We start from the raw sequence: 15,652 nt of genomic DNA, 5'->3' as shown, positions 1-15,652 counted from the left end.
CCTGATGTGAGAAATGAAGTTATAGAAAGAAGTGGTAGTTATGGGATTTTCTTTTCTTTCTTTTTTTCTTTTTTCTTGGGGCTTGAACTCAGGGCCTAGGTGCTATCCCTGAGCTCAAGCCACAGCTCTACTTTCAGCATTTTGGGGATTTAATTGGAAGTAAGAAACTTGTGGAAATAAGTCTCATGGACTTTCCTGCCTGGGCTGGCTTCAAACCATAATCCTCAGATCTCAGCCTCTTGAGTAGCTAGGGTTACAGGTGTGCGCCACCAGTTCTTGCATGAGAGTTGAGTTTAAGAAGGGGAAATCTTGTTAGGCTTTTATTGCCTTGAGATCCTGCACTCCTTAATCCTGCTCATGTGTTCATTTCCCTCTCCAGCCCAGGACTTATCTGCCCACAGCTGGAAAGTGAGATTTTTCATTCACTTAGTGAAGAAAATATGGCAACAGGAACACTGGAAAGGTAAATATTATGCTGTGTAAACTCTAGAGCACAACTTTGGAAGGCAATGTTTTCAGTATGTGTTCTGAAGTAGTATCACATCAAAATATATTGGTTTCCCTAGTGCAGTTTCCATGATCAGAAAGCCAACTCTTATGCTACTTATCTCTAGAGCTCTTGCTCAGCCAGGGCTTCCTAAACCAGATTAAAAGGCCAGGGAGAACCTGGCTGCCATTTCTCCTGCAAGGTGGCTCTCGGAGGGAGACTGTTTTTGTTTTTTTGTTTTTTGTTTTCGTCACAGCTCATAATGGATTGGCTTCCACTGTTCACCGTATATCCTGTATCATTTTATCAAGGGGCTTCCTTTCCTTTTGCATTGCTGTTTCATTATCTCTGCAACAAGGACTCCTTTTCCATTCAGTCCAGGTAGGCTGGACTTGCTCTTGAACTTGGTAATACTTGAATAGGGTGGAAAGCACAGAGCAGACTGCTTGTGTGTGATGATCATATATTAGTTTTACTTGGTTTTAGCTTACTATTCCTACAACTGATTATTGGTTGTTAGGTAATGTTTATGTAAAATAGACCAACTGACATTGTGTCTACATGGAGTCCAAGTGTACACATTAAACGGGAATTTGGTAAAAAAAAAAAACTGGGGAGAGATGAATATTGGGATGGTACCGAAGTTCTCTGTCGAACCCCAAATCTCAGATATTCTTGAGCAGTTATTTGCAATAAAATTATATTTTATATAAATCAACATTCAAATGTGACACTTGTAAAAAATGTAATTTTCTTGGCAGTAGTGGCTTGAACTCAGGGCCTTAAACTTCCTAGGCAGTTGGTTTACTGATAAGTTATGCCTCCATTCTTTTTTTGTGTGACTGTTTTTTGTTTGTTTGCTTGCTTGCTTTTGGTGCCAGTCCTGGTGTTAAACTCAGGGCCAGGATATTGGCCCTGGGCTTTTTTTCTTTTTCTGTTTTTTTTTTTCCTCATCTAACATTCTGCCACTTGAGCCACAGCTCCACTTCTGACTTTTTGGTGGTTAATTGGATGTAAGAGTCTTATGGGGACGGGGAAGGTGGCTCAGCAGTAAAGTGCTTGCCTCGCATGCATGAGGCCCTGGGTTTGATTCCTCAGCAGCACATAAACAGAAAAGGCTGGAAGTGGCACTGTGGCTCAAGTGGTAGGGTGCTAGCCTTGAGCTGAAGAGCTCAGAGAAAATGCCCAGGCCCAGAGTTCAAGCCCCATGACTGACCAAAAAAAAAAAGAGTCTTATGGACTTCCTGCTCAGACTGGCTTCTAACTTCAGTCCTCAGATCTCAGCCTCCTGAGTAGCTAGGTTTACAGGCATGCACCACTGTGCCCAGATGTGCGTTGTTTTTTTTTTTTTAAATACAGGGTCTTGCTTCCTACCCAGGCACACGCTTGGACTCTGATCTGCCTATTTAAGGCTTTTCTTTGTAGCTAGGAAGAGACAGGCATGTGCTATCATACTCACCTATCATTTAAGAAGGAGTCTCGAGAGATTTTCGTGTGTGTGTGTGTGTGTGTGTGTGTGTGTGCGCGCGCGCGCACCAGTTACAGGGCTTGAACTCACGTTCTTAACTATCTCACTCAAGGCTAGCACTATACCATTTGAGCTACAACTTTACTTCTGGCTTTTTCTGAGAGTCTCACAGACCTTCCTAGGCTGGATTTGAATTTTGGTCCTCTGTTCTTAGCCTCCTGAGATGGCAGGAATATCCTTGGACTAAGACTTCAGCCACGGGTGCCTGGCTTTCTCTTCAGAACTTTTTGTCTGAGCTGGCCTTGGATTACAATCCTCCCTATCTCAGCCTCAAAAGTAGCTAGGATTATAGCACCCAGCTAAAAAAGTGTGATTTTTTTTTCTCAAAATATGCCTTGAGTGATTTCTTGGAGAAGTAAATCAAAGCATACCTTGATAGATTAGTTATATAGCAATGTGTGGTTCTAAAGTTACTGTTTACTAGTTACTGTCACTAGAGATTTTATAACTATGAGTGTAATAAATTTTATGTCAAATAACCTCTTTATTAAAGACAATTCCTATTTTTAAAAAGTTTAATGGATGTCTTTTTGAATACTAAAAAAATCTATTCTTCTAAGGCCATCTATTTTTGTTGTTGTTGGTCATCAGACTTGAACTCTGGGCCTGGGCACTGTCCCTCAGCTCTTCAGCTCAAGGCTAGCATTCTACCACTTGAGCCACAGCACTACTTCTGGTTTTCTGAGTAGTTTATTGGAGATAAGAGTCTCACAAACTTTCTTGCCCAGGCTGGCTTTGAACCGTGATCCTCAGATCTCAGCCTCCTGAGTAGCTAGGATTACAGGCATGACCCACCAGTGCCTAGCTAAGACCACCCCTCTTTTGCTAGAGGTATCTTTTAATTTTATTTTTTAATTTTGCATATGTTTTTATTGTAAAAATACTGTACAGAGGATTAGTTACACGAGTAAGGTAATGAGTATATTTATTATCCAGCATTGTTACCTCCTGTTTTTCCCCTACTATCCCTTACCTCCCCACCTCCCCAACTCCTCCCTCTCCCTTCCAAGTTGTAAAGTTCATTTTTAACATAGTGTCTTGTACATCTTATTGTTACAATGGGTTAACCTGTATCCTTATTTCAGCATTTTGTTATTTCCCTTCCCCTCCCCAAATTAGAAGATCTCTTGATGGATTCCTTTACTTTGAAAATGAGGACTTTTACACATGAGTTTCTCCCTCCCTCTGTGTGTGTGTGTGTGTGTGTGTGTGTGTGTGTGTGTGTGTGTGTGTCTGTGTGTGTGTCTGTGTCTGTGGCACTGGTGATTTGATCCCAGGGCCTTGCATACTGAGTAAGTTGTCTACCACTGTTACACCCAACTCTACTGGATTTTCTTAACTAAAATCTAAGTTTCATTAAACGATGCCATGTTATTTCATGTTTACTCTTGATGGTCCTTAGCTTTGTTTCCAGCAGATGAAGGAGGGAAGAACAGTTACAAAGAGAACAGCTATAAAGAGAAAGAATCACAAAGCAATAAAATAAAACAAGCAGTTAATAAGAATTAATTGGGGAATTGAGTTATCCTCAGGTTATGATAGCTTACTTTGAGGTTGGTCTGCTGAGTCCTAAGTTCCTTACTCATTGAGAGACCTTGTGCCTGTGAATAACCTCTCTCTGTAAGATAGAAATAATAATGGCATTATCCTTTGTGTGTTCCAGTGCTTGGGGCTTGAACCCACGGTGGTGAACTCTTGCTCTGCTTTTTTTACTCATGGCTGGTGCTCTACACTTAAGCCATACCTCCTGTACAGCATTTTGCAGGTTAATTGGAGACTGAGTCTTTTGACTTCTTCTACCCAGGCTGTCTTTGAATTGTGATCCCAGATTTCAGCCTCCTGACTAGCTAGGATTACAGACATAAACCTCTGGCACTTGGCTAATAGGGTTATTTTAAAGCTTAAGTAAAAGTATTTCTTGTAAAGGATACTTTGTACAATGCCTAGAAGGAAATAAATATTATTGAAAGCACACAGTAAATTATCCATCCTTTACTGTATACCGGTATAGACATTTCAATGTTTGTAATTCCCCTAGGGTAGTTGCCTCTGAGTGGGAAGGCTATTTCTGGTTACTTCTGTTATACAAAGAATAAGTGTCCTCCTCCTTTTTCCATAGTGATTACAGCTTTTGGGGTACAGTGGAGACCTCCTGGGTGGAGAGTCAATGAAAAGCTCAGAAGTAGTTCAAGTCTTTAATGACATACAGTATCTCCATTTGGGCACCTATTGGTGTCTCTAAGAAAGTTATTCTTACCAATGAATGCAATGCCCTTCCCTGTGCAGAGCTATGATACACTCCCTGGGATATATTCACTGTTTTGGAGTTCATAGAGAAATTATAGGCTTCTTTCCTTCCCCTTACTAACCCTGACCAGACCCATTTGATGTTTTTTGACCCCTTCATTCAGCTTTATTTACTTGTTCTAATTTTTGAAAACCCTGAATGTAATGCAGAAAGAAGAACCAAATCCACATGAAGTCTTCCAGGCCTGTGCAGATCCTCCTGGCCATGGCTGGTGAGGGCTGGTGGGCCAACCACCACTTCTTCCATGTAGGTGCCTCCCAACATTGGAAGAACTGTAACCATGGAGATCAGGGACTCCTGACCAGTGGAGGCTTCAGTGGCAATGAGTGTTGATGCCCATTACCCAGGAAGGCATTAATACAGAGGAGAAAAAAAAATACCCTGGGACATGATAAATTATACAGGTCTCTAGGCATTCACACAGAGCGAGACCAAAGGAAGATCTTCTTAAGAGAGCATCACAAAGGTGCAATAGCTATGTACATCTGATCATATAAAATGATGTTTTTTGAAATGAACTCCAGGATATGGAAACAAGAGGTTTTTTTTCCCTTTGTTGCTGTTTTTGCTTTCTTCTCCTTTTGTTCTCCTTTAGTTTGTTTATCTGTCTCTTTGGGAGGGTAAGAGGAAGCCCAGAAATGGTGCGACAAAGGGTGAACAAATGCAACAGTGCTACACACTAGATACTACGTTGAAAATGAACTATACAACGTGTGGGTGGGGCAAAAGAGAAAAACTAGGAGAAAGCAAGGCAAGGAGTGACGTCCACAAAGAAATGTATTCTTTATCTGACTTATGTTACTGTAACCCCTCTTATATCACCTTTTTATAATAATAAAAATGCAAAAAATGGTGGGGAAAATTGGCCAAAATGTACAAACCACACCGGGTATCTCCCCCCCCCCCCCCCCCCCCCCCCCCCCTGCATTTTTTTTTTTTTTGGTTGGTCATGGGGCTTGAACTCTGGGCCTGGGCACTGTCTCTGTGCTCAGTTCAAGGCAAGCACTTTACCACTTGAGCCACAGATCCACTTCCAGTTTTCTGATGGATTATTGGAGATAAGAGTCTCACAGACTTTCCTGCCCGGGCTGGCTTTGAACCACGATCCTCAGATCTCAGCCTCCTGAGTAGCTAGGATTACAGGCGTGAGCCAACGGCGCCCAGCACTGGGTATTCCCTTTGGGTTTATATTCAGACCTTATTTTGGTGATGAGCAATGTCATAGTTTTCAATTCCTTAGATTAAATCATACAAACAAAAATGAATTCAAGTGTAGACTTGCAAGATACAATGTATATGAAGAGAAAAAGACTTTAAGGAAATGGCAAACAAAATGGAGGTAGTCATGCGAGTGGAAAGAGACAAATGCTGGTGCTGACAAGGAGTAAAGAGTCTGAAGCCACCCAATCTGCAGTGACTATGAAGATTTCTCACAAGAATATTAATAAACAATGAAAACAAACCAAATGGGAACTCCTAAGATCTGGAGAACAGTAGTAGAGTAAGGGGGCAGTTATAAATATTTTCTGCATGGCTGTATTAGCTCATGCCGGTAACCTTAGTTACTTGGAAGGGAGAGATTGGAAGATCCTGGTTCAAGCCTAGCCCAAGAAAAATATAAAAATAAAAAATCTGTTTTCTAGATTCCGTTCCAACAAACTGTTGCTGGGCATGGCAGCATATGCCTGTCATTCCAGCTGTGGGAGAAGCCCAAATAGGAGGATCACAGTGCAGGCCCCCAACCATAAAGGGAAACCCTATCTCAAAAAAACAAGACAAAAGGGGCCAGTGGGGTGGTTCAAGTGGTAGAGCATCTGCCTAGTAAGCACAAGTTTTTGAGTTCAACATTCAGTACAAGTCCTCCAGGACTGATAGGGACAGTGGTGGCCTACATTGGGTGAGAGTCTGGCTAGATCACCACTCCATTGTCCTGGGCAAATAGGGTGCGGTGCCCTCAGTAACAATGGACCACTGAGCTCTTCCTCATTTGAAGCATGTGTTTTCAACAAAGATGCTGGACAACCATAGAAAGGCTTCCTGGGCACTAAGGGAGGAGTTGAGATTTCTCTTCTAAGATTGTAGTTTACAAGCATACTCTCACTTTTTCTTTCAAACGATCAAGCGAGGGCTCTGGTGTGATAACAGTATGGTCTCTTTAATAATAATAATTAATAACAATAATAATTAATTATTAATAATGTTAGTGTTGGCGCTTGAACTCAGGGTCTTGCACTCTTGTTTGACTTTTCCACTCAAGACTGGCACTCTGCTACTTGAGCCACATCTCCACTTCCAGCTTTTTGCTGGATAATTGGAGTCTTTAAGGTTTGTCTGACTGTGCTAGTTTCAAACAATGATCCTCACATCTCAGCCTCCTGAGTAGCTAAGGTAATAGGTGTGAGCCACTGGTGCCCCTTGACCATGTGGTCTCTGTAGGATCTACCTTGATTGGCTTCCTGAGATGCTTTCTGAACTGCTGCATTTGCCTCACTGTTCTGAGGCTCACTAGCTTGTCCCTTTCCTTTCAGGTACCTCTTTCTGCTGGCTGGAGGAGGGGCCTTGGCCGTGGCTGCCATGGGGCCCTATGCTCTTCTTGTCTTTACTTCTGCTCTTTGTGCCATGGTTCTGCTCTCTTCACTTGGCCCACAGGACGTCCACCGGTGGACTTTCTTCTTCCAGATGAGCTGGCAGACGCTGTGTCACCTGGGTCTACATTACACCGAGTACTATCTTCAGGAGCCTCCCTCTGTGAGGTAAGGCTTCTTTTTTTATTTAATTTTTTTTGGGGGGGGTTCGGTTGTGGGGCCTGAACTCTGGGCCTGCGCTCTGTCCCTCAGCTCTTCAGCTCAAGGCTAGCGCTCTACCACTTGAGCCACAGAACCACTTCCAGCTTTTTTTTTCTGCTTATGTGGTGTTGAGGAATTGAACCCAGGGCCTCATGCATGCAAGGCAAGTGCTCTACCACTGAGCCACCTTCCCAGCCCGAGGTAAGGCTTCTTGCCTGCTTGGTTGTCCTGAGTAGACTAGGGGTGGTACCCTGTGGTTGAGGTAAAGAAAACATGGGTACTGAATTTGAATCTTCATCCTTTCCCATCTGAGAAAGTTACTCTTAGGAAAGTTACTTAGCTTCACTCACCTTCAACCTTCTTCTCTATCCTTTCTCTCTCTCTCTCTTTCTTTCTTTCTTTTCTTTTCTGCCTTCCTTATTTTTTGGCAGTCCTGGGGGATTGAACTCCCCCAGCCCTTTTGCTTTAACTTTGTTTTGAAAGTAGCATCTCTAGTTTTTACCTGATCTGGTTTTGAACTAAGATTCTCCTACTTCAGCCTTTTCAGTAGCTGAGATGACAGGTATGTCACTATACTTGGTTTAATGTCTTCTGCTAGAAAAAAAATGTACATACACAGACAGACAGACAGACAGACAAAAAGAGCAATAGTTATCTTGAAGGACTGTTATAAGCATTAAGGATAGTGAATGTAAATTTAATTCTGTGACTACACATAGCCACTACCTGGCACAGTATATGCATTTGGTTGTGATTGTCATTGTGCCCAGGAGAGGGTAAAGTCTATAGCCCCCAGGAAGGCCTGCCCTAGATACGATGGCACAGTTGGCTTGTTGTATGGTAGATGGTCATAAGAACAGAGAAGCCACCACTTAAAAGGAAGAATTTGGCGTCTTAATTGTAGTACTAGCAGACAGCAGGGGGACTCCTGTCACAAAGCCCTACTGCCCTGAATACAACTAACACACAGTTTATATAGCACAAAACCCACACAAGCTGCATGGAATTACTCTTAACAAAGTAGGAAGCAAATCTGATGTGAATGCAATCAAAGTAAATAACCAGTGAACACTCAGATCTAACAAGGATGTTAAATATAAGCCAAAACAGATTAAATGTGGACACAATCAAGGAAAATCAAGAACCAATCATCTAAGGAGAGTAAGACTTTTCTGGAATTTACCAACTCAAAACACATTTGCAAACTAAAGAATGTCCTCTATTATTAAGGCCTTTGGCTTAGACCCAGTGTGCTTACTTCAGGCTGACCTCAGCTTGGATGTTGAGGTACACAGCCAGCGGGCATAAATTGCAGCCGTGAGCCTTGCTGCCTTCCCATGGGGGCTGTTGCTGTGTAAGAGTTTTATTTTCATTCAGACTCAGCTGTCCCTCCTCCCCGACCCAATCTAGAAAAAAAACAAAAAACAAAAAAACCCCAGAGCTAATTACAGCCTGGACACGTGTTTTCATGAGTCAGTGAGATGACCAAGATTAGGAGAAATAAGTATCTTTGTGTTCCTGAGGCTTTATGTTCTGGTTTCTTCCCTTGATCTGGTTGTGTCTGTGTCACTCTTCAACAGAAGCTGTGATGGCTCCAGGCAGTCTTCTCTGATGATAGCCTGACAGCAGATCTCTTGATTGGCCATCATTAGTAAACCTAGAATAATATTTCCTTTCTTTCTTCCTTTCTTCCTTCCTTCCTTCCTTCCTTCCTTTCTTTCTTTCTTTCTTTCTTTCTTTCTTTCTTTCTTTCTTTCTTTCTTTCTTTCTTTCTTTTCTTTTCTTTCTTTCTCTCCCTTCCTTCCTTCCTTTCTTTTTCTTTCTCTCTCTCTCCCTTCCTTCCTTCCTTCCTTCTTTCCTTCCTTCCCTCCCTCCCTCCCTTCTTTCTTCCTTCCTTCCTTCCTTTCTTCCTTTCTTTCTCAAATGATATATGTGCAATGGCGTTTACAGTTAATGTCATGGGTAAGATAGATAACATTATGAATTTATTCCTTAAAGAGATAATACTGGATTGGCTAGTGAGGCATTTGTGAAGATTATTTTTATATACACAACGGAAAATATTTTTCTTGAACAATACAATTGGCTGATATGATTGCCATCGAGTCTTTTTTCTTTGGTGATATTAGGCATTGAACCAAAACTCTAAGCCTTTGCTGTTAGTCTGTTTTTCAGATAATGTCTCTCCATTTTGCCCTGGGCTTGCCTTAGACTTCTGTCCACCTACCTCTGCTTCTTTAGTAACTGGCACTACTAATGTTCTTAAAAATCAGTATAAACAGAGTGTGATGGTGAGCATTCTATAATCCCAACACTCAGGAGGTTGAGACAGAAGGATCATGGGTTCTAGCCTGGGTTACATAGACTGTTTCAAAAAAAAAAAAGGAAATAAAACCCCAAATTATTATTATAACAGTTTTCTTCAGAAACCTCAGACTTATTTCTTCTCCTCCTTCTCCTCTTCTTCTTCCTCCTCCTCCTCCCCCCCTCCCCCACCCTCCTCCTCCTCCTTCGTCTTCTTCTTCTTCTTCATGGGGCCTGAACTCTGGGCCTCAGCTCTTCAGCTCAAGGCTAGTGCTCTACCACTTGAGTCACAGCACCACCTTTTCTGGCTTTTTCTGCTTATTTGGTGCTGAGGAATCAAACCCAGGGCCTCATGCATGCAAGGCAAGAACTCTACCACTGAGCCACCTTCCCAGCCCCCAGACTTGCTTCTGTGAGGGGAAGGCAAGGTGGCAGGGGAGCAGGACATGGGAAGGACTGCGTGGAATGTGGTGAGTCAGGACTTGAGTCGTGAGGCCAGCACCTGCTGGAGGCTGGATGGGCAAGTTAAACAGGATTTGGCTGCCTAGGAAGAAGGCTGAGCCAAGCCTGAAAGGAAAATGGGTGTGATACTGAGAGAATGTCCAAGGTAAAGCTCACAGAATGGACAGAATTTGTCAGTTTGGGGCTTGAACTCAGGGCCTAGATGCTGTCCTTGAGCTCTTCTACTCAAGGGTAGCATTCTACCACTTTGAGCCACAGCTCCACATCTTGTTTTCTAGTGGTTAATTGGAAGTAAAGAGTCTCATGACTTTCATGTCTGGGCTGGCTTTGAACTGCAATCCTCCGATCTCAGCTTCCTGAATAGCTAGGATTATAAGTGTGAGCCACTGGTACCCAGTTCAGACCGGACAGTTTAGACAACAGAACTTTGATTTCCTCACAGTTCTAGAGTCTGGAAGTTCAAGATGAAGGTGTCTGCAGGGTTGGTTTCTCTCTCTGGCTAGGAGATTAGGAGATGGCTGTCCTCTCCCTGCCTCCTCACATGCTCTTCCCTTTGTGTCTGTGTCCTAATCTCCTCTCACCAAGACACCGATCATATTGGATTAGGCCTCTTAGAAGGCCCTGTCTCCAAATACAGGTGACTAGGTGCTAGGACTAGCTTATGAAGTCAGCCCACAGCACAAGGTGAGTTGATGGGCTGGTGGTATTTGAAAGCCATCCTGCTTTTAGTCAGGATAAATCAAGTGAGAGGATTTATGTCTTTAGACGCACATGGCCACACTTGAGGATGGTGCTGTTTTCTCTCCATTGAACAGCATTTGTGTTCTAGAAGGTATGGTTTTCACCAGCCAGGTCTCCTCCATAGAACAGGTGATGTGTGTGTGTGTTGGGTCCTGGGGCTTGATTTTAGAGTCTGGGCACCATCCCTGAGCTTTTTTGTTCAAGGATAGCATTCTAGCACTGCAGTCACAGCTCCACTTCCAGCTTTCTAGGTGCTTAATTGTAGATCAGAGTCTCATGGACTTTAATGCCTTGGCTGGCTTTAAAATGAGATCCTCAGATCTCAGCCTCCTGAGTAGATAGGATTATTGGCTTGAGCCACCAATGCCTAGCTCTCCTCCATAGATCTTTGATAGTGGATGAGTGAGCATTTAGAAAAATTTTTATAACATTTATTTATTTGGGGCCAGTACTTGGACTTGAACTCAGGGCCATTTGCTCTTGCTTAGCTTTTCTGCTGAAGCCTGGTGCTCTACCACTTGAGCCACACCTCTACTTCTGGCTTTTTGTTGGTGAATTGGAGATAAGAGTCTCAGATTTTTCTTTCTTTCTTTTTTTTTGGGGTCCGGTCTTGGGGTCTGAACTCTGGGCCTGGGCGCTGTCCCTCAGCTCTTCAGCTCAAGGCTAGCACTCTACCACTTGAGCTACAGCGCCACTTCCGGCTTTTTTCTTTTTGCTTATGTGGTGCTGAGGAATCGAACCCAGGGCCTCAGGCATGCAAGGCAAGTGCTCTACCACTGAGCCACCTTCCCAGCCCACAGTCTCAGATTTTTCTTCCTGGTCTAGCTTTGAACTGTAATCCTAAAATCTAGGCCTCCTAAGTAGTGAGGATTATGTGTGTGAGCCATTAGCATTTAGATAACTGAAGAACAAATTGCAAGTGGCTGATGATTCACAACACCCGGACACACTCCTTAGCAAACTCCAAAGTTGACCAGCACCTTGTAGTGAGCACTTGGTGCATATTTAAAAAGAATAAGAAAAACAAACAATAACTACAACAAAAAATCCCTAAGATTGAAGACTGAATCATTGTAACATGTACAGCAAGATAGGAGTTAATATGCTTATTATATTAGGGGGTAACCTTACTTATGTAAATTTAAGCCTTACTCTGTACATCACCTTGACAATAAAATTAAATTTAAAAAGTATGCTTACTATTAACAAGTAGTTTTAAATTCATAAGAAGAAAATGAACATTGCAAATGAAAACTTGTGGATATAAACAACTAAAGAGCAAGTGCAGAAAAAAGAAAGACAAAAATATATGAAGTTAGAAACATGAGAAAGCTATGATATCATGCATCATTAAAGAAATGAAAACTAGCCAGGCACCGGAGGCTCACACCTGTGAGCTACTCAGGAGGCTGAGATCTGAGGATTGTTGTTCAAAACCAGCTTGGGTAGGAAAGTCCTTGCGACTTTTATCTCCAGTTAACCACCAGAAGACTGGAAGTGGTGTTGGACTCAAGTGGGAGAGTGCTAGCCTTGAGCTGAAGAGCTGAGGGACAGCGCCCAGGCCCAGAGTTCAAGCCCATGAGGCACGTGCATGCACACTCACACACACACACACACACACACATACATACACACACACACACGCATACACGCACACACGCACACACACATAAGAAATGAAAACTAACCAATAACCAGCAAATTTTAGAAGCCTCAGAAAATGCTATTTGAAGTCTGTTTGAGTTCCTTTGATTTTGTTCAACAAACTCTGTGAGGCTGCCTTCTTGTTGTTTTTGCATTTTCACATTACACTTAAATATAATAAAATTTAGAATTTCACTATAAAAATTTTAAGTTAATTGTCTGTAATCTCTTCACCACTTTGTAAAAAAAGTTATTGTTATTATAAAGGAGAGGTACAGAGTAAGTAAGTCAGGTAAAGAGTACAGTTTTGAAGGGTAATGTTACCCCTTCTCTCACTCTCTCGGTTTTACCTCCCATCCTCACCTACAAGTTGTATAGTTCATTTTTAACATGGTATCTAGTAAGTAACACTGCTACATTTGTTCACCCTTTGTCCATCCATTTCTGTGCTTCCCTTCCCTCCCAAAGACAGGTAAATGAAAAAAGAAGACCAAAAGAAAAGAAAACAAAAAACAGCAACAAAGGAAAAAAACCTCTTGCTTCCATTTCCTGGAAATATTCCAATAAATATTATTTTATATGATCAGAGACACATAGGTACTGTGCCTTTCTGTTCTTCTAAGAGACAACAGAGTCTTTTTTTCCTTTGGTGTCATATTGCTTCCAAGTCTCTGATCCTAGTCTCTCTAGTCCATCCTTCTTTTTGGTTTTTCAATTTATTTTTTGTTTGGAGAAAGTTCTCACTGCGTAGCCCAGACTGACCTTGAACTCATGACTGTCTGGCCTTGGCCTTTCAAGTATTGGGATCTTAGGTATGCACCATACCCCTGGCTCTAATCCTACTGTTCATAGACCATTCTTAGAAATATTATAATCACTATTTCCCTACAATTTCTTTATCATTCTTTTACTCTCTAATGCTTAACTTTCCCAATCGTGTGTGTGTGTGTGTGTGTGTGTGTGTGTGCGAGTGCACATGCGCGTGCTATTATGGGGCTTGAATTCAGGTCCTGAGCGTTGTCCCTTAGCTTTTTCCCTCAAGGCTTGTGCTCCACCACTTGAGCCACAGCTTCACTTTCAGCTTTTTGGTGGTTAACTGGAGCTAACAATTTTACAGACTGTTCTTCCTCGACTGGTTCAAACTTTGATCCTCAGATCTTAGCCTCTGGAGTAGCTGGGATTACAGGTGTGAGCCACTGGTGTCTAGCACCATTCATCTTTTGATTCTGGAAGAGTGCATGGTTCTGAATGAATCTTTGTGAAGCATGATTTGGGCTGGGTTCTTGCCATGTGTGGCGGGAGGGAGACAGAAAGGGAGAGAGAGAGAGAGAGAGAGAGAGAGAGAAGGTTTTCACATTTTCACAACTCTTTCAGGTTCTGCATCACTCTTTCTTGCCTCATGCTGTTGACCCAGAGGGTCACATCCCTGTGCATGGACATTTGTGATGGGAAGGTGGAGGCTGCGTCAGGACTCGCCAGGAACGGGAGCTCTTGGTCTGACTATGTGTGTAAGTCTCTGCCCTATTTCAGTTACTTGCTCTTTTTCCCTGCTCTCTTGGGAGGCTCCCTGTGTTCTTTCCAGAGATTTCAGGCTAGTGTTCAGAGGTCTGGCAGCCCTTCACATCACAGGCGTGATTTCTGGTCTCTGGGTTGGAGGGGCCTGCAGATTCTTGCACTGGAGTGCCTTAGAGAAGCCCTGAGTCTGCTGGTGAGTGCAGGCCCCGGCTTGGAAGATTGCCAGCATGTGGAATGTGTCTACACCATGTGGACCACCGCTGGGCTTTTCAAACTCACCTACTATTCCCACTGGCTACGGGATGACTCTTTGCTCCATGCTGCGGGCTTTGGGGTTGAGTTTGGAGAGGAGGAATACATCCCGGATGCAGACATTTGGACCCTGGAGACCACCCACAGAATAGCCCTGTTCACAAGAACGTGGAACCAAAGCACAGCTCAGTGGCTCAGACGACTCATCTTCCAGCGCAGCAGGGGCTGCCGGTTGCTCCAGACCTTTGCCTTCTCTGCCTGGTGGCATGGGCTCCACCCAGGACAAGTGTTTGGTTTTCTTTGTTGGGCTGTAATGGTGGAAGCTGACTACTTGATCCACACCTTTGCCAATGGTTTTATCAGATGTTGGCCCCTAAGGCTGCTCTACAGAGCCCTTACCTGGGCTCATACCCAGCTCATCATTGCCTACATTATGCTGGCGGTGGAAGGCAGGAATCTGTCTTCTCTCCGGTTGCTGTGTAATTCTTTTAACAGTGTCTTCCCCATGGTCTACTGTATTTTGCTTTTCTTACTAGCAAAGAGAAAACACAAAGTGAACTGACATCTTTCCTGACTTTTCATCTTTCCACCCATGAAATCCATGACTTTAGAAATTACCAGATATGTAGGTCCAACTTTTCCATAATAAGCATTTTAAAGCTTTGGATGAATATACCTGCTGAGTTACCGTAGGAATTTCTCTGTCTCTTTCAACAAGATTTTGTAGTTGCTGAGGATAAAAAAGAGAAAGTTCCTCCCTGAAGGATTTGCTTTTCTAGGTGTAGAAGTTGAAGTAAAGCAATATATAAAAACACAAGGGGAACCAGGTGCCTTATGGCTTCTGCTTATAATTCTAGCTTCTCAGGAGGCTGAGATTTGAGGATCTAAGTCAGCCTGGGCAGAAGAAGTCTGTAAGATTCAAACTCCAAAGAAACTAGTGAAACGCTGTGGCTCAACAATTGTGGTTAAAGTGGTAGAAGAGCAGCTGAGCAAGCAAGCTGAGTGAGCACAGGAGGCAGAGTTCAAACCCTGGTACTGAGCCGGGCGCTGGTGGCTCACGCCTGTAATCCTAGCTACTCAGGAGGCTGAGATCTGAGGATCTCGGTTCAAAGCCAGCCCGGGCAGGAGAGACCATGAGACTCCTATCTCCAATAAACCACCAGAAAACCGGAAGTGGCACTGTAGCTCAAGTGGTAGAGCGCTCGCCTTGAGCTGAAGAGCTGAGGGACAGCGCCCAGGCCCAGAGTTCAAGCCCCATGACCAAAAAAAAAAAAAAAAACCCTGGTACTGAAAACAAAAATGAGGTTCTGGAAAGGAGGCTCAGAAGTAAAATGTTTGCCAGGCAGGCAAGACCCTGGGTTCAGTCCTCAGCAGAGCAATAAAACCAAGAAAAAAAAAACACTGGTGGTTCAAAGTGGTAGACTAGCCTTGAGCAAAAGAGCTCAGGGACAGTCCCCAGGCCCTGAGCTCAAGCCCCACAACCAATAAAAAAATAAAAACAAAACATGAGCCACGTGCCAGTGGCTCATGCCTGTAATTCTAGCTGCTGAGGAGGCTGAGCTCTGAGGACTGTGGTTCAAAGCCAGCCCTGGCAGAAAAATGTGAGATTCTTATCTCCAAGTAAC

The 15,652-nt window shown here is 43.2% G+C and overlaps 1 protein-coding gene across 1 annotated transcript; it reads left to right on the top strand.

Annotated features, from left to right (window-relative positions):
* The first annotated feature begins 749 nt into the window (after window positions 1-749).
* Mboat4 (membrane bound O-acyltransferase domain containing 4) lies at window positions 750-14,589 on the top strand. Its single transcript, XM_013024147.1, has 3 exons — window positions 750-868; window positions 6,852-7,076; window positions 13,635-14,589. Exons 1-3 carry the CDS (start codon window positions 750-752, stop codon window positions 14,587-14,589), a joined length of 1,299 nt encoding a protein of 432 aa, XP_012879601.1.
* The last annotated feature ends 1,063 nt before the right edge of the window (window positions 14,590-15,652 follow it).

Source organism: Dipodomys ordii, unplaced genomic scaffold (genome assembly GCF_000151885.1).
Source record: "Dipodomys ordii isolate 6190 unplaced genomic scaffold, Dord_2.0 Scaffold4, whole genome shotgun sequence".
NCBI classification, from domain to species: Eukaryota; Metazoa; Chordata; class Mammalia; order Rodentia; family Heteromyidae; genus Dipodomys; species Dipodomys ordii.
Note: the sequence above shows the minus strand (reverse complement) of the source record. Positions and strands in the feature narration are given on the sequence as shown.

Bases quoted from the DNA above. Each gene is read 5' to 3' on its own strand.
- Mboat4 (XM_013024147.1), top strand. From the start codon at position 750: ATGGATTGGCTTCCACTGTTCACCGTATATCCTGTATCATTTTATCAA. The intron at 869-6,851 runs GTAGGCTGGACT...CTTTCCTTTCAG, and splicing joins TCCTTTTCCATTCAGTCCAG to GTACCTCTTTCTGCTGGCTG. The intron at 7,077-13,634 runs GTAAGGCTTCTT...CAACTCTTTCAG, and splicing joins CAGGAGCCTCCCTCTGTGAG to GTTCTGCATCACTCTTTCTT.